General features: G+C 41.0%; 2 protein-coding genes across 2 annotated transcripts in view; one reads left to right on the forward strand and one right to left on the reverse strand.

Annotated features, from left to right (window-relative positions):
• Positions 1-7299: 7299 nt before the first annotated feature.
• Positions 7300-26871, reverse strand: part of TAF1A (TATA-box binding protein associated factor, RNA polymerase I subunit A) — a 40387-nt gene continuing 20815 nt past the window's right edge. Inside the window, exons 6-12 of the mRNA XM_039222243.1 lie at positions 26675-26805; positions 24976-25134; positions 14222-14288; positions 13739-13861; positions 13291-13414; positions 10528-10682; positions 7300-7754 (exon numbers count right to left, since the gene is read on the reverse strand). Of these exons, the coding sequence (XP_039078174.1) occupies positions 10655-10682; positions 13291-13414; positions 13739-13861; positions 14222-14288; positions 24976-25134; positions 26675-26805 (632 nt within the window). The 3' untranslated portion in view covers positions 7300-7754; positions 10528-10654. The remainder of the gene's footprint in view (positions 7755-10527; positions 10683-13290; positions 13415-13738; positions 13862-14221; positions 14289-24975; positions 25135-26674; positions 26806-26871) is intronic.
• On the forward strand, positions 10940-11583 carry LOC120224002 (40S ribosomal protein S11-like). Its single transcript, XM_039222247.1, is given in 2 exon segments — positions 10940-11211; positions 11213-11583. Coding segments are annotated over 2 exon segments (369 nt in total). The 5' UTR covers positions 10940-11127; the 3' UTR covers positions 11498-11583.

Raw genomic sequence — 26871 nt, forward strand, 5'->3', positions numbered from 1 at the left:
CTGCCCCTCCCCCACTCACGCTTTGTTTCTCTCTTTCTCTTAAAAATAAATAAACGTTAAAAAAATAAAATAAAATACAAACACACGACATTTCTACAACTAAGGGAAAATTCAGGAGGGAGTGGCTAAGAATAATAAACAACACACCCCTGCTTTCCTGTCTGAACTGCTCAGCACCCCTGGTTGAATGCTGCTTTTTAAACATAATCTAGAGTCCATGATTCACTGGTGACTGCGCTGTTTACGTGGGCTTGTTGGCTGAGAGGTTAGATAATGTCACTCTTCTGGAAGCCTTGGGTGGGAGGAGTAAGAAATACATATCAGCCAATTTCAGCCAGCCGATTCATGAGCCATGCCTTCTCAGAAATGGGAGGTAACAGTCTGACCCCATTCTCTCTTCCACATGGGACCGGAAAGTACTTTTGGATCTTTTATTGACATTTGTGTCTCGGTTTTCCCTTTGCCACACACACAAGAAAATATTGGGTTCAAAAGGAATGCCTCCTTCTTGGAAATTAATTCTTTTATAAAAAATGTTTGTTTGTTTTTGAGGCGGGGGAGGGGCAGAGAAAGAGAGAGAGAGGGAGACAGAGAATCCCAAGCAGGCTGTGTACTGTCAGCACAGAGCCTGACAAGGGGTTGAACTCATGAACTGTGAGGTCAATCAAGAGTTGGATACCTAACCAACTGAGCCACTCAGGCGACCCATGGAAAAGAATTCTTAACGGCTGTGTTTATAGAATTATAGCACAGTATTTTTAAAAAACCCAGAAAACACAAAAACAAGGTGCTTGGGTGGCTCAGTCAGTTAAGCATCTGACTTCAGCTTGGGTCATGATCTCATAGTTCGTGAGTTTGAGCCCGCATGGCGCCAGCACTGACAGCGTGGAGCCTGCTTGAGATCCTCTCTCTCTCCCTCTCTCTGTTCCTCCCCTACTTGCTTGTACTCTCTCAAAATAAATACATAAACTTATATTAAAAAAAAAAACACCTTGGACATAATAATTCCTACCTACCCAGGACATGTAAATTCAAATCAGATCTTATGGTTTTGGGCAAAGACAGATTTCAAAATTGGCAGGAGGAGATTGGCCTATAGGCCCCTTCAGACATAGTGACAGCACAAATTTTGGATTAAAAGATGCAGTATTTCAGATGAGAGTCCACAGTATTGTAGATATAATTACATAATACAGGTGATCATGTAACTATACAGTTACTAATTTTACCATAGATAGGTATTATCATGCACAAAGCATGACACTGAAAGAGAAAAAATTAACAGAAAACAGATGCACAAAATAAGCTTTTTCAAGGAGTTTATGCTCTGAGAAGAAAGGCTAAACTATGAGTCCAAATAATCCTAGGCAGATGATACTCAGATAACAAGAAGGAAGGAACAAACCACCACTAGGAATCCCAAGGAAGGAGAGAGGGTATCGGACTGGAGTGGCTAAGAAAATCTAATGAATGAAGTGGCTAATGAAGATTGAATGGAGTATGCAAATGAGGTCCAGGTGGAGAAGAACAGAAAAACCATCTTCAAAACATTAGGTCAAACCGTTAGGTGAGTTTCGAAGAAAAAGTCTAGAACTGCAAGCTGGGACCAGATTGTGTACTGAAATCACTTTGGCTCTAACCTTGGAAACAAACAGAATATTTAAAAAATACTGTTATTCGTTCCCTAGGGCTGCTGTAACAAAGTATCACAAACTGGGCTGCTTGAACCACAGATATGTATTGTCTCCCACTTCTGAAGGCTGGAAGATGAAGTCATGCTGTCAGCAGGGCTGGTTTTTCTCTGGGCTGTGAAGAACCTATTTACTGACAATCCTGTATCCTTGGTCGAGGACACATCACCCTGATTTCTGTCTTTGTGTTCACGTGACATTCGCTGGGTGCATGTCTTCGTCCAAATGTTCCCCTTTTTATGAGAACACCAGTCATTTTGGATTAGACCTACCCCGACAACCTTATTTTAACTTGATTATCTCTGTAAAGACCCGATCTCCAAACAAGGTCACATTCTGAAGGACTGGGGGTTAGGACTTGACCATATCTTTTGGGGGATACACGATTCAACCAATAACAGCAACACACACACACACACACACACACACACACACACACACACTCACATAGCCAGTGCCTTTCTTTTTTTTAAGTTAATTTTTTTTAAAACAATCTCTACACCCAATGTGAGGCTTGAACTCACGACCCTGAGATCAAGAGTTGCATTTTAAAAATAATATTGAGGGGCACCTGGGTGGCTCAGTCGGTTAAGTGTCCAACTTCGGTTCAGGTAATGATCTCAAGGTTTGTGGGTTCGAGCCTCGCGTTGGGCTCTATGCTGACAGCCAGCTCAGACCCTGGAGCCTGTTTCGGATTCTGTATCTCTTTCTCTCTGACCCTCCCCTGCTCACGCTGTCTCTCTCTCAGAAATAAATAAAACATTAAAAAAACTAAAAAAAAAATATTGAGAGGTTCAGGTCTGGTGCTCATTTAGCCTCAGGTCATGGAATAGAATAGAAGAAACAGAAAAGGAAATGTTCAAAGGGCACCTGGGTGGCTCCGTACGTTAAGCATCGGACTCTTGATTTCTACTCATCCTGCATTATTCAGATCACCCCGTTTCACAGAATAAGCCTGAGGCTCAGTTAGGTGAGGTGCTTGGTTGAATCCAGACCTTTCTGACTCCATAAAGCTAGCTGATTTTTTTTTCTTCTTGTTGGTAATAGTGTCACTGATAAAATCCACATGCCATACAATTCACTCATTCAAAGTACAGTATTAAATGCTTTTTAAACATTCAGGGTGAATTCTACAACCATGACCCCAAAAGGAACCCTGTACCCACCTCTCTGGCGATCACTCCCGCCTCATCTTCTCATCCACCCTCCATCACCCCCTCACCCTCGGCAATCAATAATCTCCTTTCTCCATTTCTGTAGACTTGCTTATTCTGGACATTTCGTATAATCGGAATCAGATGTTGTACGGTCCTTTTCATTTTTTTAAGTAATCTTAAGTGCACAAAATAGATGTAGTAATCACAATCCTTGGCTCATAATGCACTGGTAACATTAGTCCATGAAGAGCCTGCCACTTAATTAAAAAACTAGACCATTAATAATAATTTACATCCCTTAACGATTAGCTTTTCCTCCATCCTATCCCTCTGCCTCTCCTGTTCAGAGGTAACCACTCTGGCTGGGAGTTGTGTTTATCATTCTCTTGTTATTTTTATATGTAGCTTCATCACACTCTATATACATTTATAAGCATTTTAGTCCCCAGTTTGCAATTAGAGAGTTTGAACTCTGTGTAGTCATGAAGTCGTACACAGGGACTCGTTTCTTTCACTCGGTGTTATGGAGATCCATCTATGTTAGTGTAGAAATCTACGGTTTATTCATTTTTCCTTATGTGACTGCCACAATTTATCCATTCTCATGCCACTAGGCATCTGTGGGTTTTTTCTAGTTTTTCCACTGTTATGAACAGTGCCATTGTGTCTTAGTGAATGAGTGCAAGCATTTCTCGAGTAAACACTCAAGAATAGCACTGGTAAATGATTTTTTTAAAAAACCCTATTTCTTGTATTTTTAAAAAATGTTTTATGTATTTCTGAGAGAGAGAGGCAGTGTGAGCAGGAGGAGAGGGTCAGAGAGAGAGGGGTAGACACAGAATCTGAAACAGGCTCCAGGCTCTGAGCTGGCTGTCAGCACAGAGCCTGACGCAGGGCTCGAACCCACGAATCGTGAGATCATGACCTGAGCCGAAGTCGGTCACTTAACCAACTGAGCCACCCAGGCGCCCCGATTTCTTGTATTTTACATCCCATCAGCTATGTACAAGAGACTTTGTTGATCCACATCCTCTACAACCTTAGTATCTTAATTTTTGCTCATTGATGGGTCTGAACTATCGCTTCTCGGCCTTTTGGCTAAGATCAAGTGTAAATGGGTCCAAACTGGTATCCCACTGTGCTCTCGATTTGCATTTCTCTGACTTCTGTGTTTGTGGTCCATGTTCACCTTCTGTGAAATACTTGTTCATGTGCTTTGTCCATTTTCTTTTATTGGGCTCTTTGTCTGTTCTTACTGATTTGAATTTATTTTAATCTTGTCAGTTTACATGTTGCAAAAACTTCTTCTTTTAAGAGTTTATTATTTTTATTTTTTAATTATTTTTTTAAATAAATTTTTAACATTTATTTGAGAGCAAGAGCCCATGCAAGGGAGGGGGGGAAGAGAGAGAGAGGGAGAGGGAGAGGGAGAGGGAGAGAGAGAATCCCAAGCAGGCTCTATTCTATCAGCACAGAGCCCAGTGTGGGGCTTGATCTCCCAAACCATGAGACCATGACCTGAGCTGAAATCAAGAGTCAGACACCCAAGCGACTGGGCCACTTGGGCACCTTTTAACATTTTATTTTTAAGTTATTTCTACACCCAGTGTGGAGCTCTACCTCATAACCCTAAGATCGAGTTGCTTGCCCTATCAACTGAGCCAGCCAGGCACCCCACGAATCTTTTTTTTTAAATTTTTATTAATTTTTATGTTTTTATTTGAGAGAGGAGAGAGAGAGAGAGAGAGAGAACTGGAGAGGGGCAGAGAGAGAAACACAGAATCTGAAGCAGGCTCCAGGCTCTGAGCTGTCAGCACAGAGCCTGACAGGGCGTTCGAACTCATGAACTGTAAGATCATGACCTGAGCCAAAGCCGGACATTTAACTGACTGAGCCACCCAGGCGCCCCTCACAGATCTTTCTTTTAATAGACTCTATTTAATTTTCTTAAAGGTATCATTTGATAGGCAAAAGGTCCTAATTTTAATATATTTTGCCTATCATCTAATCTGCAGAGCTCGATGTGGGGCTCAAGCTCAGAAACTGTGAGATCACGCCCTGAGCTGGAATCAAGAATCAGATGCTCAACTGACTGAGCCATCCAGGTGCCCCTTCTGTTCAATATTTAATGAGCTAGAAATTCTGTTGAGGGTTGCTCATAAAAGGTTATGAAGCTCAGATAATGTACTATTAAGGAAGACAGGAGCCCCTGGGTGGCTCAGTTGGTTAAGCATCCAACTTTGGTTCAGGTGATGATCTTACAGTTTGAGTTCAAGCCCAGTGTTGAGCTCTGTGCTGACAGCTCAGAGTCTGGAGCCTGCTTTGAATTCTGTGTCCCCCTCTCTCTGTCCCTCCCCTGTTCGTGCTGTCTTTCTCTGAAAAATAAACACTATAAAAAAAAAAAGACAGATGTACACAGGTAACGTAACAATGTGGTGATCTGAGAAGAGGCTGCATAAGGCAGGACCAGGGAGGACACAGAGGGGACGGACCTACCCAGCCTGGCAGAGAGGACAGGTTTTGCTTGAGCTGATAGGGTCTGGATTACGAATCCCCTGTACTCTTCCCCTTGCTGCCTCGCTCAGGGCTCTGCAGGTTACAAATACTGACGGAAGCAGGAGGCAGTAGAGACAGTGCACACAGAGTGGGTGCTCTATGGAGCCACAGTGGTCAGGTTAGGGTTCTGGTGGCAACACCTACCGGCTGTGACCGTCACTTAGTCTCCCTTTCTTCCTACATGAAACAGGGATAATTCCTGAGATTGGAGTGATAGTAAGATATAACACAAAGCTCAGAGTGCCTGATAAATTTCAGCCATTATTATTCATGAAGATGACTTTAGCAGACCTAAAAATCACAGCTTATTCACACCGCTCTTACAGTATCGTGCAATATGAACACTTGATATAAAAATCCTGCGAAGCTAAGCTTTGTGTGAAAACCAGGAACCAAATCTACCCATTTCTCTTTCATTCACACCTCCATCTGCCGGAGATCATGAGAATGCGGAAACCCTATTTAACAGCTTTTGACTAAAGGCTTCAGGGAGGAGGAGCCCCACAGTCTCGGCCCATGCTTTGAGACCTTGTCCACGTCACCTGGGCGTCTCAGGCCTATAGTGTTGTCCACTCCCAGCGGTAAAGCTGGTCCTACCAATGTGGTCGCTTGAACTTATGTTTATGTTGGTCTGTGGGGCACCTGTTTGTTACATACACATATTATAGGGATGAATATTTATTGAGTCATTTTACTAAGCATAAAATATTGAATCAAATTATTATTTTTTTATTAATATTTTTATTTATTTCTAGGAGAGAGAGAGAGAGAGAGACAGCGTGAGCAGGGGAGGGTCAGAGAGAGAGAGGGAGACACAGACTCCGAAATAAGCTCCAGGCTCTGAGCTGGCAGTCAGCACAGAGCCCGACGCAGGGCTCGAACCCACGAACCGCGAGATCATGACCTAAGCGAAAGTCGGACGCTTAACCGACTAAGCCACCCAGGCGCCCCTTGAATCAAATTATTGACAAAGAATAGTTTGTCCCATTTTCTTTCAGATAGTTTAAATTTTTTTTAATGTTTATTTTTGAGAGAGAGAATGTGGACACACAAGTGGGGGAGGGACAGAGAGAGAGAGAGAGAGAGAGAGACATACAATCTGAAGTGGGCTCCAGGCTGTCAGCACAGAGCCGACACGGGGCTTAAACCCACGAACCGTGAGATCATGACCTGAGCTGAAGTCACACGCTTAACCAACTGAGCCACCCAGGCGCCCCTTACAGATGGTTTAAAGCCAGTGGGGGAAATGTGAGGTTTGCTATCTACATACTGGTCTTGCTGTAAAGATAGTGAGTCTTCATGGAACTCAAATACAAGTGATCTGAACCATAAATGTGAAAATGGAGACAGTTTCGAAGAAGCACTCACTCTACCAGTTACCACAACATATTATATAAAGCGCCAGCCCATTCCAGGAATTCTGTTCTTGGCTTCTGAGCCACGCTTTCCCATGGGGCTGTGTAACCCTGGGACACCATCTCACTGGCAGATTTGCTCCACTGTCCAGCTGCACCACATCCCAGTTTCCAAGAGAAAGGTACGGGACACAGGGGTTCCAGAGCTCGTCTTAGATTGCTGTGCCCGGCAAAACAACAAACTAGAGCCCTTTGAAGTTAGGCCAGCCCTCTACCCCCTCTGATCCAAATTAGGGTCAAATTAGTCTCCTAGAGTCAAAGGTAGCTCTCTTGTCAGAAGGTCACTTAGCCCCAAACTCCCAGGTCTTACTACCTAAAAGGAAAGAGGATTCCTTTACTAAATGCTTCTGTTTCCAAAATTCCCCAACAAAACTCATGACTAATATATTCTTCATGATGGTAAACCTAACGTGGATCATTTAGAAACTCAAAGAACAGAAATCCATGTAACAATACTACAGTTATATTTTATTATACAACAGTCAGAAAGAAATTATCTGCAAACAGCAGTAACTGCTGTAGAACTATATTCTCTAATTAAACAAATATACTTCTTATTTGAAGGTTATTTCTTAATAAATATTATATTTAACAGTACAAAAAAAACGTTATTTACAAAGAACAAAGGCAGTGAGACTGTTTCTGTTTAGCTATAATTACAATAAAAGAAAATACAGAAACATAAAATATAGAAAAATATAAAAATACCTTTTGTTCGCGGCCATATAAACTACCTCCTAGATACACCAAATAAATACGTTCAATAATACCTACTGAGCTACCATTCTGTAGCTACTCATTTGAAATAACTAATATTCAACATCAGAGTCCTGGATTTACAATACTGTGCTTTTTCACGGATCTCTTTATCCGTCTAATTTTTTTCCTTAAGGCTTGATGATCTTGTTTGGAAATATACCGAAAATATCTACAACCTAAAAAACAAAACAAAGCATAATCAACAAAGAGTTTTAAATACTTATCAAATTCCTCAAGTATATTTCCACATTTTGAAAATTTCGCTTCAACTCTGGCATACTAACGATTATGAAAATAAGATGGATTTGTATTATCTATATCAAGATATCCTAAGCACATCCTAAGAGCTGCTGCCAATGAAAGGTACACTTCCGACACATGAACATGTTTCCGATTTGTCATAATTAAAGCACGTATTTTAGCTGGTCCCACTCTGCCTCCCAAGCCCCAGCGATGGGGATATGCATATTATACATATATTCATACATTAAATGAGCCTTCCCCAAAAACAAATTACTACGATCTTCCTTTCAATGTCTGCTTGTAGAACAGCTGAAGAGGCATCTATAACAATACGGAAGTTCTCTGTACAAAAACCTTCACGTGAAGCATTAGAATAAACTCGTACAGGTCAGAGATGAGAACTCAGCCAGCCGTTCTAGCCAGCTAGCAGGCAGCTGGGTGGTGATCAGGCAGCTGTGACAAAGGTCTTTTCACAGTCTGACAATGCCAAGCAGTTCCCTGGTTAAATATTTCAGACATGAATCAAATTTCGATTAAAAAAAAAAAGTAAACTGGGGGTGTCTGGGTGGCTCAGTTGGTTCAATGTCTGACTCTTGATTTCAGCTCAGGTCATGATCCCAGGGTTGTGGATCGAGCCCCAAATTGGGATCTGCACTGAGCATGGAGCCTGCTGGGGATTCTCTCTCTCTCTCTTCTTCCCTCTCCCCCTCAGCCCATCTCTCCTACTTACATTCTTTCTCTTTCTCTTCAAAAACAAACAAACAAACAAAATGTAAAGTGGATATTTTAAGAGATTTTTTTAGGGGCGCCTCAGTGGTGTAGTTGGTTAAGCATCTGACTCTTGATCTTGGCTCAGGGTCATGATCTCAGTTTGTAAGTTCAAGCCCCATGTCAGGGTGTACACTGTCAGTGCAGAGCCTGCTTGGGATTCACTCTCTCCTCCTCTCTCTGCCTCTCCCCCACTCTCTTTCTCTCTCTCTCAAAATAAACCTTAAAAAAAGAATTTTTTTTTTATATTTGATAAGTGGGTGAGACCATAAATCACATAAAAACTAATTTCATTATAGTCTCACCATGTATCCATCTTCTCTGGGAAATTGCTAGGATATGTCCCGTACCTACAAGAACCATCTGGCATACCCTGAAAATAGTATGCCAGAATTACCAACATTTGATTAGAAAGGAAGCAGTGCTGTCTGTGATGTTAATAGAATAATCTGTATTTCTAAACACAACCACCACTTTAGCAAACACAAAACACTTTGTACACAGATTTCTGTTTCCATCTAGCATATAAAAAGATAGAAAGAACTTTGCTCTCACCTTACCCAGAGAAAAAGCCAAATAAACTACAAACTCCTTCCTCCTCACGAGCCACCAAAGATGTGAAGTCCCACAGACAAAGAGCCTGGCTTGCCTTCTGCAAGCACGAGAAGAAGGGCAGTGCCGCACCTGCTCTCAGCATGCAGCAAAGGCAGGTCACGACCAGAATTTGAATCTTGTGACAGAATGAGCATAACCAGAGCACCGACAAAAGCCAGCTCGACTCCTGAACAGACTGACTCAACTCCTGCACTAACATCTGAAAGAAGAAATGTACCCATTTTCAGGCATGATTATGCCTGATATGCACAGAGTACTTTTGAATTTATAAAGCACTTTGATGTGAGGCTCACTGGATGCTTATAAGAATCCTGCAGGCAGCATGGACGGGTATTAGGAAGCCCACTCACAGAGAGGGTCCCAAAGGTTAACCGTGTGACCTCAGTGATGGGGAAAGGCGACAGACCGGAAAATCAGCCCAGACTCTGTGCAAACACAGACACCTTTAGATATCTGTACCAGGTGCCTGTATGCTCACAGGGAACAGAAATCACAGTCTGAATCACATTTCTGTTCTTTGGCGTCGGTGGTTAAGAGAGAAATCTTACAACTGCCTTCATATTTATTTGTCCCTTTCCTCTTAGAAACCAGCATTTCACTAACCTTAGTGACCACCTGAGACACTCACTGAGAATCCCAATTCCAAAACAGTATCAATCATCTCTACATCGAAGCTGAAGAAGCTCTTTCAGCAACAGACTCTAAACTCTCCAGCAACAGACTGCTTACTTGTGGACATGGGGACATTCACTTCATCTTTGAACACACTAAAGCTGTCACAAAGCAGTAAGGGTTTTAGCAGCCAAGATGTTCCACAAAGATCAATTTCCCTTTGTTTAAGAGGATTTTTAAATAAGTTAATGGGAGGTACAGTCTTTCATGGGAGAAATGTTTCCTCCTTACTGGAACAGATAATTGAAAATAATATGGAGCTATTATCAAACAATGAGGTCAGTAAAGAATCTTTTTCTATTTCTAATACTGTCAAGTAGACGATGTCAGTAAACTTTCGATGCGGGTGTTGTGGAAACAGTCTGCATCCTTTATCTTAATTGGCCCCTAAAGACACTCAAGTTACAGCATAAAAAGCACCCGTCACAATCAACAAGCTGAAATCACTGTTTCCCGTCCACAGCCAGTCCTTACAAGCAGATCCCCTGGCCCCAACTCGATTCATTTTCCCAATCACCAGGTATCTCTCCAGCCTCCAGTGCCCCTGGGCACTGTACCCAGTAAGCTGTGACACGAATGGATGGTCACACTTTGTAATTTTAAACTAGTCCAAAAGCTAGGTCTACATAAGAAGACAACAAAACCCCATACCTTTTCCTAACAGTATTCCAGCTACCAGAGCTTTCTCACAAGCCAAACATTTATCCTCTTTCCAGTCGCTTCTTGCCCAAAAGAAGCTGAAGTGAAAGCTAGGCCACCAGTTTTTCCTGGCGTTCCACTATTCTTGGACCCAGGCAAGGTGGTTCCTGGAAAAGAAAAATGTCAAAAGGGAAGGTCAGTGGGGCGCCTGGGTAGCTTAGTCGGTTAAGCGTCCGACTCTCGCTTAGGTCATGATCTCGCGGTTCGTGGGTTCGAGCCCCGCGTCGGGCTCTGTGCTGACTGCCAGCTCAGAGCCTGGAGCCTATTTCAGAGTCTGTATCACCCTCTCTCTCTCTGACCCTCCCCTGCTCACGCTGTCTCTCTCTCTCTCTCTCCTAGAAATAAATAAAAATAATAAAAAAAAAAAAAAAAGGGAAGGTCAGTGACGGAGACGGACCTATACTGGCAGAATCTGAACTTAAGAGCAGTCTGTGGAGTCCTTGTTTCAGGCGGCCGGGAAGGACATTCGGACTAGGCGCGCCTATCACAACAGCCAACCATCTTTCACAATAAGAGGGTCCTATTTGGAGGCACTGGAGAGGAGAAGCTCCCATGAAACTACAGAAACATCTGGGCTTTGAGATGCTCAAGGAGGCCACTGAGAGCACCTATGTTGACCAGAAATGCTCCTTTACTGATAGGTAAGGTCTCCATCTGAGGGCAAATCCTATCTGGTGCGGTGACCAAGCCGAAGATGCAGAAGAGCAGTATCATTTGCCAAGACTACCTCCACTACATCCAAAAGTGCAACTGCTTCGAGAAACGCCACAAGAACGTGTCTGTGCATCTGTCTCACTCCTTCGGGGATACCCTGATCAGTGACGCTGTCACAGCGGGCGAGTGCTGGCCCTTGAGCAAGACTGTGCTCTTCAACGTGTTCAAAGTCACGAAGGCCACCAAGAAGCAGTTCCAGAAATTCTGAGGCTGGACATCTATCCATACCCCCAAGGAAAATAAAGTCATTAAAAAAAAAAAAAAAGTCTGTGGAGAAGATAACGAAGATGTTCCAAAACTAATTTCTGAGTGTGGCCACGGTATAGCACATGCATGAAAGCAAATCCTTTTTAATTCTCTTTGATTTCTGCTTCTCATTTAATTAAATAGCCCGTTCAGTACAGCACAGGGCTTAACAACACAGACCCTGAACTCAGAATCCTGGATTCCAATCTCAGATCTTCCATTTACTTTCTACTGATCTTGGGCACATTGCTTAACCTCTCTGAGCCTCAGTTTCCTTGAAGCTGTTAACGGTACCCGTCTCACAGCACTGTTATTAGATTAAACTGGCCCAGGAGTAGAGTGGCCTTATATAAAGCTCTTTGCATATTGTCTGGTACATCGTAAATGTCCAATAAATGTTAGCTATTATGGTTATTACTGAAAAGTTACCTTAAATGCTTACTTTATGTGCTACGATGAATTACTACTCAAATTGAGATGCTAGTATTATACAAATACGTGAACGCACAGGTTTGGCACTTGATTAGTTGAAGTTTATACTCTGCTTTAGCTCTGGAAAGTGACTTACAGTTATCACACCAAAAACATTCTAAAGTCAGCACTCTTCTATCTCCAAGGTCAAGTCAGATCTGAAGATGGACACATGGATAATGAACCTTCTAACCAACTAAGATGGATATGACAAATTAAATGAAACTTAACTTTGTGGCATCCCATCTTCTCATAAAGTAAAAATGACGGGAAGCTGGGGTGCTCAGTTAAGCATCTGACTCTTGGTTTCCACTCAGGTGATGATCTCAAGATTTGTGAGTTCAAGCTCTGCGTTGGGCTCTGCGCTGACAGCACAGAGCCTTCTTGGGATTCCCTCTCCTCTCTCTCTGCGCTGCCCCGACTTGTACATGCTCTTTCAAAAATAAATAAACGTTTTTTAAAAATGACAAGGGCCACTCCTTTTTTCTCAAAGTGTGGCACTAATGATATTCTGATCAGAGGGACAGTTTTAGATACTCAGCTCACAATGGATTTAACAAATATCTGCTGAATAAATAACCACCGAAGATCTTATGAGGCCCTAAAAGCCCCACAAAAAACTGCTGAAAACCAGCTGAGGGAAAAGCAGCTTCCCATGTGATCTTACACGGTGATAACACAGAGATCATCAAGAGCTTCACAAAGAGCCTGGTGGAGAGTGGGGATGACCCCTTTCTGTCATCATTTCCAACTTGAAAACACACACATTCCCTAGTACTGCAGTGGTGAGGTACAGTTCTCATTTTGACACAGTAAAAAAAACTTTCTTTTTAACGTTTTATTTATTTTTGAGAGAGAGAGAGAGAGAGAGAGAGAGAGAGAGAGACAGAGCACAAGTGGGGGAGGGGCAGACAGAGAGGGAGACACAGAATCCGAAGCAGGCTCCAGGTTCTGAGCTGTCAGCACAGAGCCCGATGTGGGGCTCAAACCCATGAGCATGAGATCCTGACCTGAGCCAAAGTTGGATGCTCAACTGACTGAGCCACCCAGGCGCCCCCATAAAAAGATCTTAATAGAATTTTTGTATGTTTTACTTGTGACCATACTCAGAATACCTGATGTAGTAAGTCTGATGTACCCAGAAGAAACAACTCAAGACACAGCTCAAGAAATTAAAAAACATAAGCAAAGAATAATATTCAAACATTGACAGATAATCAGCTAAAATACTGGGAAATTTTATTGCTGCAGAGGCAGTAATAAATAACTGCGTCTTTTACTTACCCCATTAAAGTCTGTCTCAGATATTTTGCCAAATATTTCCAAGCAGTTATATTTTTAGTGCATCCAGCAAAATCCAAGACTCCAAATAGTACCTCCAGCCCAAGTTTACGGTGGTCTTCTTGTTCTGCAACGGTCACAACAATTAGAGTTTACACAAGATCCTGAGGTGCACAAAGCTAAAAAGATACATTCAGCTGATAAAATATTACTGAATTGTAAGCCTTCTAGTTTGGCTAACAGTTTAAAATAATTCATTATGCTCATACTCTCCTGTGATAAATCGAAATATTCAATAATTTAGTCCTTGCTAATGAAGTCAGAGTGGTGAGTCTGATTTCCAAATGGGCTACACTCTGCTAAGGACATGATTTAAAGCACCTGCCACCTCTGGGCATTTCATACATGTTCTCTTCTCACCGGAGAGGGACTGACTAGTCCCAGTACCTACTGGACTTAAGTAGAATTCCTTCTGTGAAGAAGTTATGTTCTGGGGCACCTCTGGCTGGCTCAGCTGGTAGACTGCGCGACTTGCTCAGGGTCATGAGGTCAAGCCCTATGCTGGGCATGGAACCTACTTAAAAACAGAAGTCTGTTCTTTTCTACAAGGAGCCGAAATGCAGGAAGATCAAAACGAGGTGAACGATATAAATTGAAGGCGTTTCTCTCATGCTAAATGTTGCCTCCTATTCTACAGCAGGGGTCAGAACGCTTCCTAATAAAGGGACAGGCAGTAAGTATTTCAGCTTTGTGAGTGATACGGTCCAGGTCACAGCTACACAACTGCACTGCCGTGGTGCAGAAGCAGCCACAGACAGCACACAAATGCTCCAATAGAACCTGATTTATAAAAACAGACGAGGGGTGGGGTTGGCCCCGGGGCCATCATCTGCTAGCATATCTGCCAAAGGGACCCAAAATAAAAATTATTTACCTGATTTTCTCAGTAATCTATGGAATTCTAACATCAGCTTATGAGATGGAACAATCTGATACAAAATCTGGAAGAAAAAATTAGTTCTGTAAGTTTTACATGTTGTAACAGTATTTCTCAAATTTCAGCTCAGTTTCAAATAAGGTTCTAACTGTCTAATATGCCCTCAGTAAATGAATCAAGGATTTAAAAGGTATTTTGCTTTAGTCCAGTTTCAACTTGGGTATAGAAAGATGTTCTATGTAAAGCTAGTTTTAAAAATCTCCGCTGGGGCGCCAGGGTGACTCAGTCGGTTAAGCTTCCGATTTCGGCTCAGGTTATGATCTTGAAGTTTGTGAGCCTGAGCCCCGTGTCGGGCCCTGTGCTGCAGCTCAGAGCCTGGAGCCTGCTTCAGATTCTGTGTCTCCCTCTCTCTCTGACCCTCTCCCACTCGCACTCTCCCTCTCAAAAATAAACATTTAAAAAATTTAAAAAAAAAATAAAACAGAAAAAAGAAATGCATATAAATCATGAGTGTGCTATTCAACACATTTTCTACAAAGTTATACGTACCCATAATCAGCACCCAGATCAAGAATTAGAACGTTATCAGAACTGTAGGTTTTAGTTAGTTTTGGGGAATTCATAGCCATTACCTCTTCAAATATTGGCTCTGATTGTTTATTTGCTATTCTCTCTCTCTCCCTGCAACCCAACCACAAGTATGTCAGATCCTCGCCGAGTCCTCTGTACACCTTTGTCTGCACTTTGCATCCTTTCTGCTCTCTATGCTTTAGCCTGGTCTTTCCTATACAGTTCACGAGCCCTCTCTTCTGCTATGCTCAGTCAGCACTCAAACCCATCTACTGAGTTCTTAATTTCAAACACTGAATTTTTCAATGGGAGAACAGAATTTCCTTAAATCCATTTTGTCTGGAATACATATAAGTGTCCAACATAGTTATTTTTTGTTACATTCTTAAAAGTATTTTCAAAAGCACCATTAGTGATAGACAGTCTAAGTGAACTCACCAATTTGCTTTTCTTGTAACTATCCTTAACATTTTGTGGCACAAATAGATAAAAAGAAAACTTGGACATTAAAATAGCAACTTTAAAAAATATTATGCAGTTTTTGGACAGCTGGGTGACTCGTTAAGCCTCTGACCTCGGCTCAGATCACCATCTTAGAGTCTGTGAGTTTGAGCCCCGTGTCGGGCTCTGTGCTGACAGCTCAGAGCCTGGAGCCTGCTTTAGATTCTGTCTCCCTCTCTCTTTGCCTCTCCCCTGTTCACACTCTGTCTCTGTATCTCCCTCTCTCAAAAATAAACATTAAAAAAATTTAAAAAATATTATGCAGTGAAACAAAGCCTATTGAAAACTTTAAAATGTATAGTTTCCACATATGAAGGTTGATAATGTCAATTTTGATAAACATGTAATAAATACAGATTAAAGCTAATGGACTTTTTACAATTAGAGAGAGAGAGAGACAGCATGAGCAGGCGAGAGGGACAGAGAGATAATCTTAAACAGGCTTCGTACTCGGCACAGAGCCTAATGTAGGGCTCGATACCACAAACCTGGGATCATGACCTGAGCTGAAATAGAGTCAAACATTCAACTGACTGAGCCACCCTGGCACCTGTAGGTAATGGACTTAAAAAAAAAAAATTTTTTTTAACGTTTATTCATTTTTGAGAGACAGAGAGAGAGAGAGAGAGAGAGACAGAGAGAGTGTGTGTGTTAGTGGGGGTGGAGCAGAGAGACAGACAGACAGAGACAGAATCCGAAGCAGTTTCCAGGCTGTAAGCTGTCAGCACAGAGCCTGATGTGGGGCTCAAACTAATGAATCATGAGATCATGACCTGAGCTGAAGTTGGATGCCCAACTGAATGAGCCATGCCCCCAGGTGCCCCCAATGGACTTATTTATTTTTTAAATAGTTTACTGTCAAGTTGGTTTCCATATAACACCCAGTGCTCATCCCCACAAGTGCCCTCCTCCATGCCTATCATACCCTTCCCCTCCCCCCCACCCCCATAAGTCCTCAGTTTGTTCTCAACATTCAAGAGTCTCTCATGGTTTGCCTCCCTCCCTCTCCCCAACTATTTTTCCGTTTCTTCTCCCCCCATGGTCCTCTGTTAAGTTCCTCCTAATCCTCCTATACGTGCAAACATATGATATTTGTCCTTCTCTGCCTGACTTATTTTGCTCAGCATAACACGCTCAAGTTCCATCCATGCTGCTACACATGGCCAGATTTCATTCTTTCTCATTGCCAAGTAGTATTCCACTGTATAGATAAACCACATCTTCTTGATCCATTCGTCAGTTGATGGACACTTAGGCACTTCCCATGTTTTGGCTATCGTTGAGAGTGCTGCTATGAAGATCAGGGTACATGTGCCCCTATGCATCAGCACTCCTGCATCCTTTGGGTAAATTCCTAGCAGTGCTATTCCTGGGCCATAGGGGAGTTCTATTGTTAACTTTTTGAGGAACCTCCACACAGTTTTCCAGAGGGGTTACACCAGTTTACATTCCCACCAACAGTGTAGGAGGGTGGCCGTTTCTCCACATCCTTGCCAGCATCTAGAGTCCTCTGATTTGCTCATTTTAGACACTCTGACTGGCTTGAAGTGGTATCTAAATGTGGTTTTGATTTGTATTTCCCTGATGAGGAGGGATGCTGAGCATCGTTTCATGTGTCTGTTGGCCATCTGGATGCCCTCATTGGAGAAGTGTCTGTTCATATCTTCTGCCCATTTCTTCACTGGATTGTTTGTTTTTCGGGTGTGGAGTTTGGTGAGTCCCTTATAGATTTTGTATACTAGCCCTTTATCTGATATGTCATTTGCAACTATCTTTTCCCATTCCATCACTTGCCTATTAGTTTTATGGATTGTTTCCTTTGCCATGCAGTAGCTTTTAATCTTGATGAGATCCCAATAGTTCATTTTTGCTCTTGATTCCTTTGCCTTTGGGGACGTGTCAAGTAAGAAATTGCTGCAGTGGAGGTCAAGGAGGTTGTTTCCTGCTTTCTCCTCTAGGGTTTTGATGGTTTCCTGTGTTACATTCAGGTCCTTTATCCATTTTGAGCTTATTTTTGTGTATTGTGTGAGAAAATGATCTAGTTTCATTCTTCTGCATGTTGCCGTACAGTTCTCCCAGCACCATCTGTTAAAGAAGCTGTCTTTTTTCCATTGGATACTCTATCCTGCTCTGTCAAAGATTAGTTGGCTGTACATTTTTGGGTTCACTTATGAGTTCTCTATTCTATTCCATTGGTCTATGTGTCTGTTTTTGTGCCAATACCATACTGTCTTGATGATGACAGCTTTGTAATAGAGGCTAAAGTCTGGGATGGTGATGCCTCCCGTTTTGGTTTTCTTCTTTAATATTACTTTGGCTACTCGGGGTCTTTTGTGGTTCCATACAAATTTTAGGATAGTTTGTTCTAGTTTTGAGAAGAATGTTGGTGTAAGTTTGACTAGGATTGCATTCAATGTGTAGATTGCTTTGGGTAGTAATGACATCTTAACTGTATTTATTCTTCCAATCCATGAGCATGGAATGTTTTTCCATTTTTTTGTGTCTTCTTCAATTTCCTTCATAAGTTTTCTATAGTTTTCATCATATAGATCTCTTATATCTTTGGTTACGTTTATTCTTAGGTATTTTATGCTTTTTTGTGCAATTGTGAATGGGATCAGTTTCTTGATTTCTCTTTCTGTTGCTTTATTGTTGCGGTATAAAAATGCAACCAATTTCTGTACATTGATTTTGTATCCTGCAACTTTGCTGAATTCATGGATCAGCTCTAGTAGGCTTCTGGTTGAATCTGCCGGGTTTTCTATGTAGAGTATCATGTCGTCTGCAAAAAGTGAAAGTTTGATGACTTCTTTGCCAATTCTGATGCTTATTTCCTTTTGTTGTCTGATGGCTGACACTAGGACTTCCAGCACTATGTTAAACCACAGTAGTGAGAGTGGACATCCTTGTCATGTTCCTGATCTCAGGGGGAAAGCTCTCAGTTTTTCCCTGTTGAGGATGATGTTAGCTGAGGGCTTCTCATAGATGGCTTTTATGATGTTTAAGTAAGTTTCTTCTATCCCGACTTTCTCGAGGGTCTTTATTAAGAAGTGATGCTGTAAATTTTGTCAAATGCTTTTTCTGCATCTATCGACAGGATCATATGGTTTTTATCTTTTGTTTTATTGATGTGATGTATCACACTGATTGATTTGCGAATATTGAACCAGCCCTGTAACCCAGGAATGAATTCCCCTTGATCTTGGTGGATAATTCTTTTTATGTGCTTTTAGATTCGACTTGCAAGTATCTTGAGGATTTTTGCATCTGTATTCATCAAGGATATTGGCCTGTAGTTCTCTTTTTTTGCTAGGTCTCTGTCTGGCTTGGGAATCAAAGTGATGCTGGCTTCGTAAAATGAGTCCAGAAGTTTTCCTTTGATTTTTATCTTTTGAAATAGCTTGAGAAGAATGGGTATTAATTCTGTTTTAAATGTTTGGTAGAATTCCTCAGGGAAGCCATCTGGCCCAGGGCTCTTATTTGTTGGGAAATTTTTGATAACTGACTCGATTTCCTCACTACTTTTGGGTCTGTTCAGATTTTCTGTCTCTTCCCGTGTGAATTTTGGTAGTGAGTGTGTGTTTAGGAATTTGTCCATTTCTTTTAAGTTGTCCAGTTTGTTGGCATATAATTTTTCATAGTATTCCTTGATAATTGCTTGTATTTCTGAGGGGTTGGTTGTAATAAGTCCATTTTCATTCATGATTTTGTCTATTAGAGTGCTCTCTTTTTGAGAAGCTTGGCTAGAGGTTTGTCAATTTTGTTTATTTTTTCAAAAAACCGCCTCTTGGTTTCATTGATCTGTTCAACTGTTTCTTTGGTTTCTATATTGTTTATTTCTGTCCTGATTTTTATTATTTCTATTCTCTTACTGGGTTTGGGGTGCTCTTGTTGCTCTCCTTCTAGTTGCTTTAGGTGAGCTGTTAGATTTTGCACTTGTGCTTTTTCTAATTTCTTGAAATAGGCCTGGAGTGCAATGTACTTTCTTCTCAGGACTGTCTCTGCCACATCCCAGAGTTTGGATTGTTGTATTTTCGTTTTCATTTGTGTCCATGTGTCCATATATTTTTTAATTTCTTCTCTAATTGCCTGATTGGCCCATTCGTTCTTTAGTAGGGTGTTCTTTAATCTCCATGTTTTTGGAGATTTTCCAGACTTCTTCCTGTGATTGATTTCAAGTTTCATAGCATTGTGATCTGAAAGTGTGCATGGTATGATCTCAATTCTTTTATATTTACTAAGGGCTGCTTTATGTCCCAGTATGTGATCTATCTTGGAGAATGTGCCATGCGCACTTGAGAAGAAAGTGAATTCCATGGCCTCAAGATGTAGAGTTCTAAATATATCTGTCAGATTCATCTGGCGCAATGTGTCATTCAAGTCCATTGTTTCCTTAGTGATTTTCTGTCTAGTTGATCTATCCATTGCTGTAAGTGGAGTATTAAAGTCCCCTGCTATTAGCACATTCTTATCCATAAGATTGTTTCTGTTTGTGATTGTTTTATATATTTAGGTGCTTCCACATTCGGTGCGCAGACATATATAATTGTTAGTTCTTCCTGATGGACAGACCCTGTAATTATTTTATAATGTCCTTCTTCATCTCGTTACTGTCGTAAATTTAAAGTCCAGTTTGTCTGATATAAGTATAGCTACTCCAGCTTTTGACTTCCAGTAGCATGATATATATTTCTCATCCCCTTACTTTTAATCTGAAGGTGTCCTCCAGTCTAAAATGAGTTTCTTGTAGACAGGAAGAGGATGGATTTTGTTTTTTTATCCATTCTGCTACCCTATATCTTTCGATTGGAGCATTCAGCCCATTTACATTCAGTGTTATTATTGAAATATATGGGTTTAGAGTCATTGTGTCCTTTGTGGGACTCATGCTTGTGGTGGTAAGAGAAAGTCTTAGGTCATGATCTCGCGGTTCGTGGGTTCGAGCCCCGCGTCGGGCTCTGTGCTGACTGCCAGCTCAGAGCCTGGAGCCTGTTTCAGAGTCTGTGTCTCCCTCTCTCTCTGACCCTCCCCTGCTCACGCTGTTTCTCTCTCTCTCTCCTAGAAATAAATAAAACATTAAAAAAAAAAAAAGAAACAGTCTGATGATTAAAAGTTAAAAAAGAATTACCATATGACCTAACAATTTCAGTACTAGGTATACACAAAACACTGAGAGCAGGAAGTCAAACACATACTTGTATACCAATGTTCATAACAGCATTATTCACAATAAACAAAAATTGGAAACAATCAAATGTTTATCAATAGATGACTAGACAAACAAAATGTGACACATATATACAATAGAATATTACACAGGCTTAAAAATGAAGGAAATTCTGATACATGCTGGAGCATGGATGAACCTTAAAAACATTATGCTAAGTGAAATAAGAAAGACATGAAAGGACAAATATTGTATGATTCCACTTAGATGAGGTCCCTAAAAAAGCATTCGTAGAGACAGAAAATAGAATAGACATAACCAGGGATGGGTGCCAGGTAACAGGAGGTTATTGTTTTATGGATACAGAGTTCCTATTTGGGATAATGGAAAAGGTCTAGGACAGAGAACAGTGATGGTTACACAAAACTATGAATTACTTAATGCTATTAAAAATGCGTTTAATGGGCACTTGGGTGGCTCAGTTGGTTAAGTATCGAACTTTAGGTCAGGTCATGATCTAAAAGTTCATGGGTTCACCCCCACTATGTTGGGCTCTGTGTTAACAGCTCAGAGCCTGAAGCCTGATTCAGATTCTGTGTGTGTCTCTCTCTGCCCCACCCCCACTTGCGTTCTGTTTCTCTCTCAAAAATACATGTAAAAATTTTTTTAAATAAAAATGTAAAAAATAAAATGCTTTTAAAATTGGTTAAAATGGTAAATTCTATGTTATATATATTTTGCCATAATAAAAAAATTTTTAAGCAATATCCTATACAGTAACAACCTCAAACATGAAACAGTTAGGAATAAATTTAACAAAATATACATATTAAAAACTACATTACGAAAGAAAAGACCTAACTGAATGAAAGATACCATGTTCACAATTTGGCAACCTCCATACTGTTGAAATGTAAATTTTCTCAGAATTGACCTACAGATTGAAAATCCCAGCAAGACAATTTGTAGCATGAGACAAGCTGATCTAAAAACGTACACAGAGGGGGCGGCTCATGTGGTTGAAATCAGGTTTCAGCTCAGGTCATGATCTCATGGTTCATGGGACTTAGCCCTGTGTCAGGCTCTGCCCTGAGCAAGGAGCCTGCTCGGGCTTCTCTCTCTGTTTCTCTTTCTCTCTCTCTCTGCCCCTCTCCTGCTCACGGTATCTCTATCTCTCAAAATAAAATAAGCATAAAAAAATAATAAATAAAAATGTATACGGAAAGGAGAGCCTGGGTGCCTCAGTCAGTTGGGTGTCTTACTCTTGGTTTCGCTCAGGCCATGATCCCAAGGTTATGGGATCGAGCCCTGTGTCAGGCTCTGTGTTGATCATGGAGCCTGCCTGGAATTCTCTCCTTCTCTCTGCCTCTCTCCCTGACTCGTGCTCTCTCTCTCTCCCTAAATAAAAATAAAATACTTAAATATAAAGAAGTACATGGAAAGTCAAAGAATCTAAAAAAGCTAAAACAATTTTGAAAAAGGACAAATTTATGACTGCCGTGACAGAGACTCATTTAAAGCAATAGTCATGGCATGTGGGGTGGTTACAGGGATGGCAATATATAAACCACTAGAACACACAGGGCCCATATATACAGTCAATTGTTTTTCAACATTATCAATATAATTCAATGGAGGACGAGGGCTCTTTTCACTAAATGGTGCTGAAACCACCGCGTGGGGGAAAATGAACCCTGATCTTGACCTCACACTACACAAAAAAATTAGCTGGAAATCTATCATAGACCTAAACATAAATCTGTAATACTTCTAGGGAAAAATAACCAAAACAACATAGAAGAGAATCTTCATCATCTTGGCTAGGCAAAGATTTCTTGAACAAAAAGTACTAACTATAAAAGAAAAAATGCATAAATTGTACTTCATTAAAATTAGAAATTTCTGCTCTTCAATAGACACTGTTAAGAACGAAAAGGCAAGCCAAAGCCTGGAAGAAACTATTTGCAATCCATGTTGTGAACCCTAGGACACATGCCTAGGTAAGAATGGATTATATAGAACTAACAAATCCATAAGAAGAGAAATAATTCTCTAAGAAAAGAGATAAAACATTGAACAGATTCTTCACAAAAGATGATATAGGAACAGCCAAGAGGCACATGAGAAGATGCTCCATGTTATTAGTCATTAGGGAAACGCAACTTAAAACCACGAGACTCCGCTACATACCCACTAAAATGACGACTGAATTCAAACGATTGATGATACCAAGTGTCAGCGAGGGTGTGGAGAACCTGACCCTTCACACACTGACCACAGGAATGTCAATGGTACGGTCACTTCAAAAACCAGTTGAGCAAAAGGCAAAAGCAAAAATAAAAACAAGTGGGACTATACCAAACTAAAAACCTTCTGCACAGCAAAGGAAACCATCAACAAAATGAAAAGGCAACCCAGTGAAAGGGAGAAAAAGTATCTGCAAATCACATATCTGATAAGGGTTTAATACCTAACTTATATAAAGAACTAATACAACTCGATAGTAAAAAAACCCAACAAACAAAAAGGTATAAATTCCAGTTATAAAATAAATATAAAAGTCTTGGGGATAGAACATAGAACATGGTGACTACAGTTAATACAATATTGTATATTTGAAGTTTCTGAGAGAATAAATTAAAAAAAATTTTTTTTAATGTTTTATACATTTCTGAGAGAGAGAGAGAGAGAAAGAGAGAGTGAGACAGCATGAGCGGGGGAGGGTCAGAGAGAGACAGAGACACATAAATTTGATGATCAAATTTATAATGTAATTGTTACTGCCCACACATTTGTGATAATCTTTTTCATAGTTATGCAGGCTCCAGGCTCTGAGCTAGCTGTCAGCACAGAGCCCAACATGGGGCTCGAACCCATAAACCGTGAGATCATGACCTGAGCTAAAGTCGGACGCTTAACCGACTGAGCCACCCAGGCACCCCTGAGAAAATAAATCTTAAAAGCTCCCAACACAAGAAAAATAAGTTGTAACTGTGTGGTGATAGATGTTAAGCAGAATTCCTCTGATGACCATTTTGCAATATATACAAGTATTGAATCACTACGTTGTATACCTAAAAATAACATAAAGTTATATGTCAATTACATCTCAATTAAAAAAAAAACAACAGGGGCACCTGTGTGGGTCAGTCAGTTGAGCATCTGACTTTGGCTCAGGTCATGATCTCACAGTTCATGAGTTCAAGCTCTGCATCAGGCTCCATGCTGACAGCTCAGGGCCTGAAGCCTGCTTCAGATTCTGTGTCTCCCTCTCTCTCTGTTCTCCTCTTCTTGTACTCTGTCTCTCTCTCAAAAGTAAATAAAGATTTAAAAAAAAAAAAAACAGTTGGGCAGTTTCTTATGAGGTTGTTTCAAACATATGTTTTCCAGCAATCCCATTCTTACATAGGTACTCAAGGAAAATGACAACATATATGCATACAAAGCCCTGTATGTGAATGTAGCAGCATTCATAGTAGCTAAAGGGTGAAAATCTACCACCAAGAAGTGAATATACAGAAATGGAACACTACACAGTAATAATAAGGAACAAATTACTGATACCCACAATTACATGGATGAGTCTCAAAAACATGCAGGGCAAGACAAGCCACACAAAAAAGAGCACATGCTGTGGATTTCACGTATATGAAATTCTAGAAGAGGGGAAGTTAATCTAATCTATAGTGACAGAAAGCAGATCATTCTTTGCCCTGGGGCCAGAAACAGGTGGGTAGACTGGCTGCAAAAGGGAAATCAAGGATTTTCTTTTTTTTTTTTTTTTTTTTTTTTTTACAAATAGTTTATTGTCAAATTAGTCTACATAACACTCAGTGCTCATCCCCAAAGTGCCCTCCTTCATGCCCATCCCCCCCTCCCCCCCACATCCATCAGTCCTCAGTTTTTGTCAGCATTCAAGAGTCTCTCATGGTTTGCCTCTCTCCCTTTCCCCCACCATTTCCGCCGGAAATCAAGGATTTTCTGAGGTGATGGAAATGTTCAGGATATTGATTATCATGGTGGACACACGGATGTATGTATCTGTTAAAATGCATTCAAGTGCACACTTAGAGTAATTATTTTATTGTGTGTAAATTAAGGTTCCATAAACCTGGTTTTGAAAAATGATCAAAGCAGAACTTCCCAACCAGGGTGGCAAAGGGTTTGTGATCTACTGATCATGTGCCCTCACCCTCACTTGGGCCGGGCGGTAGAGGAATGGCAGTGCCAGGACCCATGGGGCTGCCCCCTTCTCTGTCCACCCTGGGGCACCACCACACATGTACGGGGACTTCCTAGGAGTGTCAGAATTTGAAAGTTGGAAAACACGACCTAAGGATGTTTTAGAGTTCATTTTTTTTTTTAATAATCTCTTTGCCCAACATGGGGCTTGAACTCACGACCCTGAGATCAAGAGTCACATGCTCTTCCAACTGAGCCAGCCATGCGCCCCTAGGGATGTTTTAAAGTAGACCCCCGACCCTGTTCAGTCACTGAAATAAACGTCTTATACCTTCAGCACGCTTATCAGTTTCTCTCTTGGTGCCTTCTCCCTCTTTAGAAAGTTGTACAAGTAGACGTGAGCATTTGGATTCGACGGGAACTTTTCGTCATAGGCATAATTGGTGAGCACCTCTCGGGCTCCATCCTGATCCCCACAGAACTCCAGCATCTATATAAAATAAGTCACAATGTCTCCGCTAAATTCTGTAAGACAGCTATACAAAAGACAATGCACAACTTAACTTTGTTGATGGGTACAAAAATTCATTAAAATGACAAACAGTACTTCCTGCACAGGGAACCACAGTAATGGCAGTATTTGCTGTCACCAGCATACGTTACAATGTCTGTGGAGCACAGATCACTCACAACAAAGGCCTAGGTGGGTTCCCATTTCCTCCTGATCACATTTTTGTTACAGAAAAATGCAGCCACAGCAACCTAGGAATTGTTCCTGTAAGAAATGAAGGCCTCAAAGCAGGGCCCACTGGCGAGTAAGAAAGACCCAGTGAAGCACTAACCTCGGTGCCGATATAACTTCAGCCACAGAAGGCGCACATGGGAACTAGACTTCCTTCCCTTCCATTCCCACCCACTCATGGGAATTCCCAGATTCAGCGGCATGTGGTTTCAGAGATTATCTCTTGACAACATAATTATCAGGTTAGCACTCATGGAACTTTCAAAATTTTTGAGGATTTATTCCCAGTGCCAAGCCCCCCATCCTTCCACAGTGACTCTGAGATGACACTGCACCCTGACCTGCTTCCTAAAAGCCATTGTTCTTCATCCCATGTATTACGACCTAGTTTCAGATTTTTGTCCCCTGGTCTTCTCTATCCCACAAAATATAAAATATCTTTCTGCCTGGGGGCAACTGGGTGACTCAGTTGGCTAAATGTCTTACTTTTGATCTCAGCTCAGGTCATGATCAGAGGGTGGTGAGTTCAAGCCCTGCGCTGGCTCCACACTGAGCATAAAGCCTATTTTAAAAAAAACAACAACAGGGTGCCTGGGTGGCTTAGTCGGTTAAGCGTCCGACTTTCGCTGAGGTCATGATCTCGCGGTTTGTGGGTTCGGGCCCCGCGTCGGGCTCTGTGCTGACTGCCAGCTCGGAGCCTGGAGTCTGTTTCAGTCTGTGACTCCCTCTCCCTATGACCCTCCCCTGTTCATGCTGTCTCTCTCTCTCCTAGAAATAAATAAAAATAAAACATTTAAAAAAAAAAAAACAAAAAAACAACAACAACCAACCAACCTTCTGCCTTTCTTCTAAATTCAGTAAGAATAATATAGAATTAACAGTTACAAACTATCTTGGTATTTATTTTATAACTATATAACCATGACCTATTATTCAGTGGCAAAGGGAAAAAAACAGTTAACATTTATAGTATATTAGTAAAATAAAAATTATTCAGATGAAAAAGAGATATCATATTCCCTTTTTGAAATTTAAAAAAAATTTTTTAAATGTTTATTTAAAGATTTTATTTTTTAAAGTAGTCTCTATACCCAATGCGGGGCTCGAACTCACAACCCTGAGATGAAGAGTTGCATACTCCACTGACCGAGCCAGCCAGGTCCCCTCTCTCTCTTTTTAAAAAAAAAAAGGAAAAAAACAATGCTCTCCATTTAGTTGCCTTCCGATCAATAAAGATAAGGCTTACGACAAAATTAAACTAATAAAACTTTATGAGAAGCCTACTTACCTCTACATAACTCTTCACAAAAGGGTCCCAAACTCCAGGAGTTTGAATCAAGGCACAAAGGTTTACAGATGTCTTCCAGCTGTGGTTGAGCATAGTCTGGGATGCTGTGTTGTAAGCATAATCATCTTCATCTGTTCAAAGATAAAAGATTTTCAGAAGTCATTCAGTATCGAGGACTTTGCTGATACTAACAGCAA

This window comes from Hyaena hyaena, unplaced genomic scaffold, assembly GCF_003009895.1.
Source record: "Hyaena hyaena isolate Hyena2069 unplaced genomic scaffold, ASM300989v1 scaffold_1086, whole genome shotgun sequence".
NCBI classification, from domain to species: domain Eukaryota; kingdom Metazoa; phylum Chordata; class Mammalia; order Carnivora; family Hyaenidae; genus Hyaena; species Hyaena hyaena.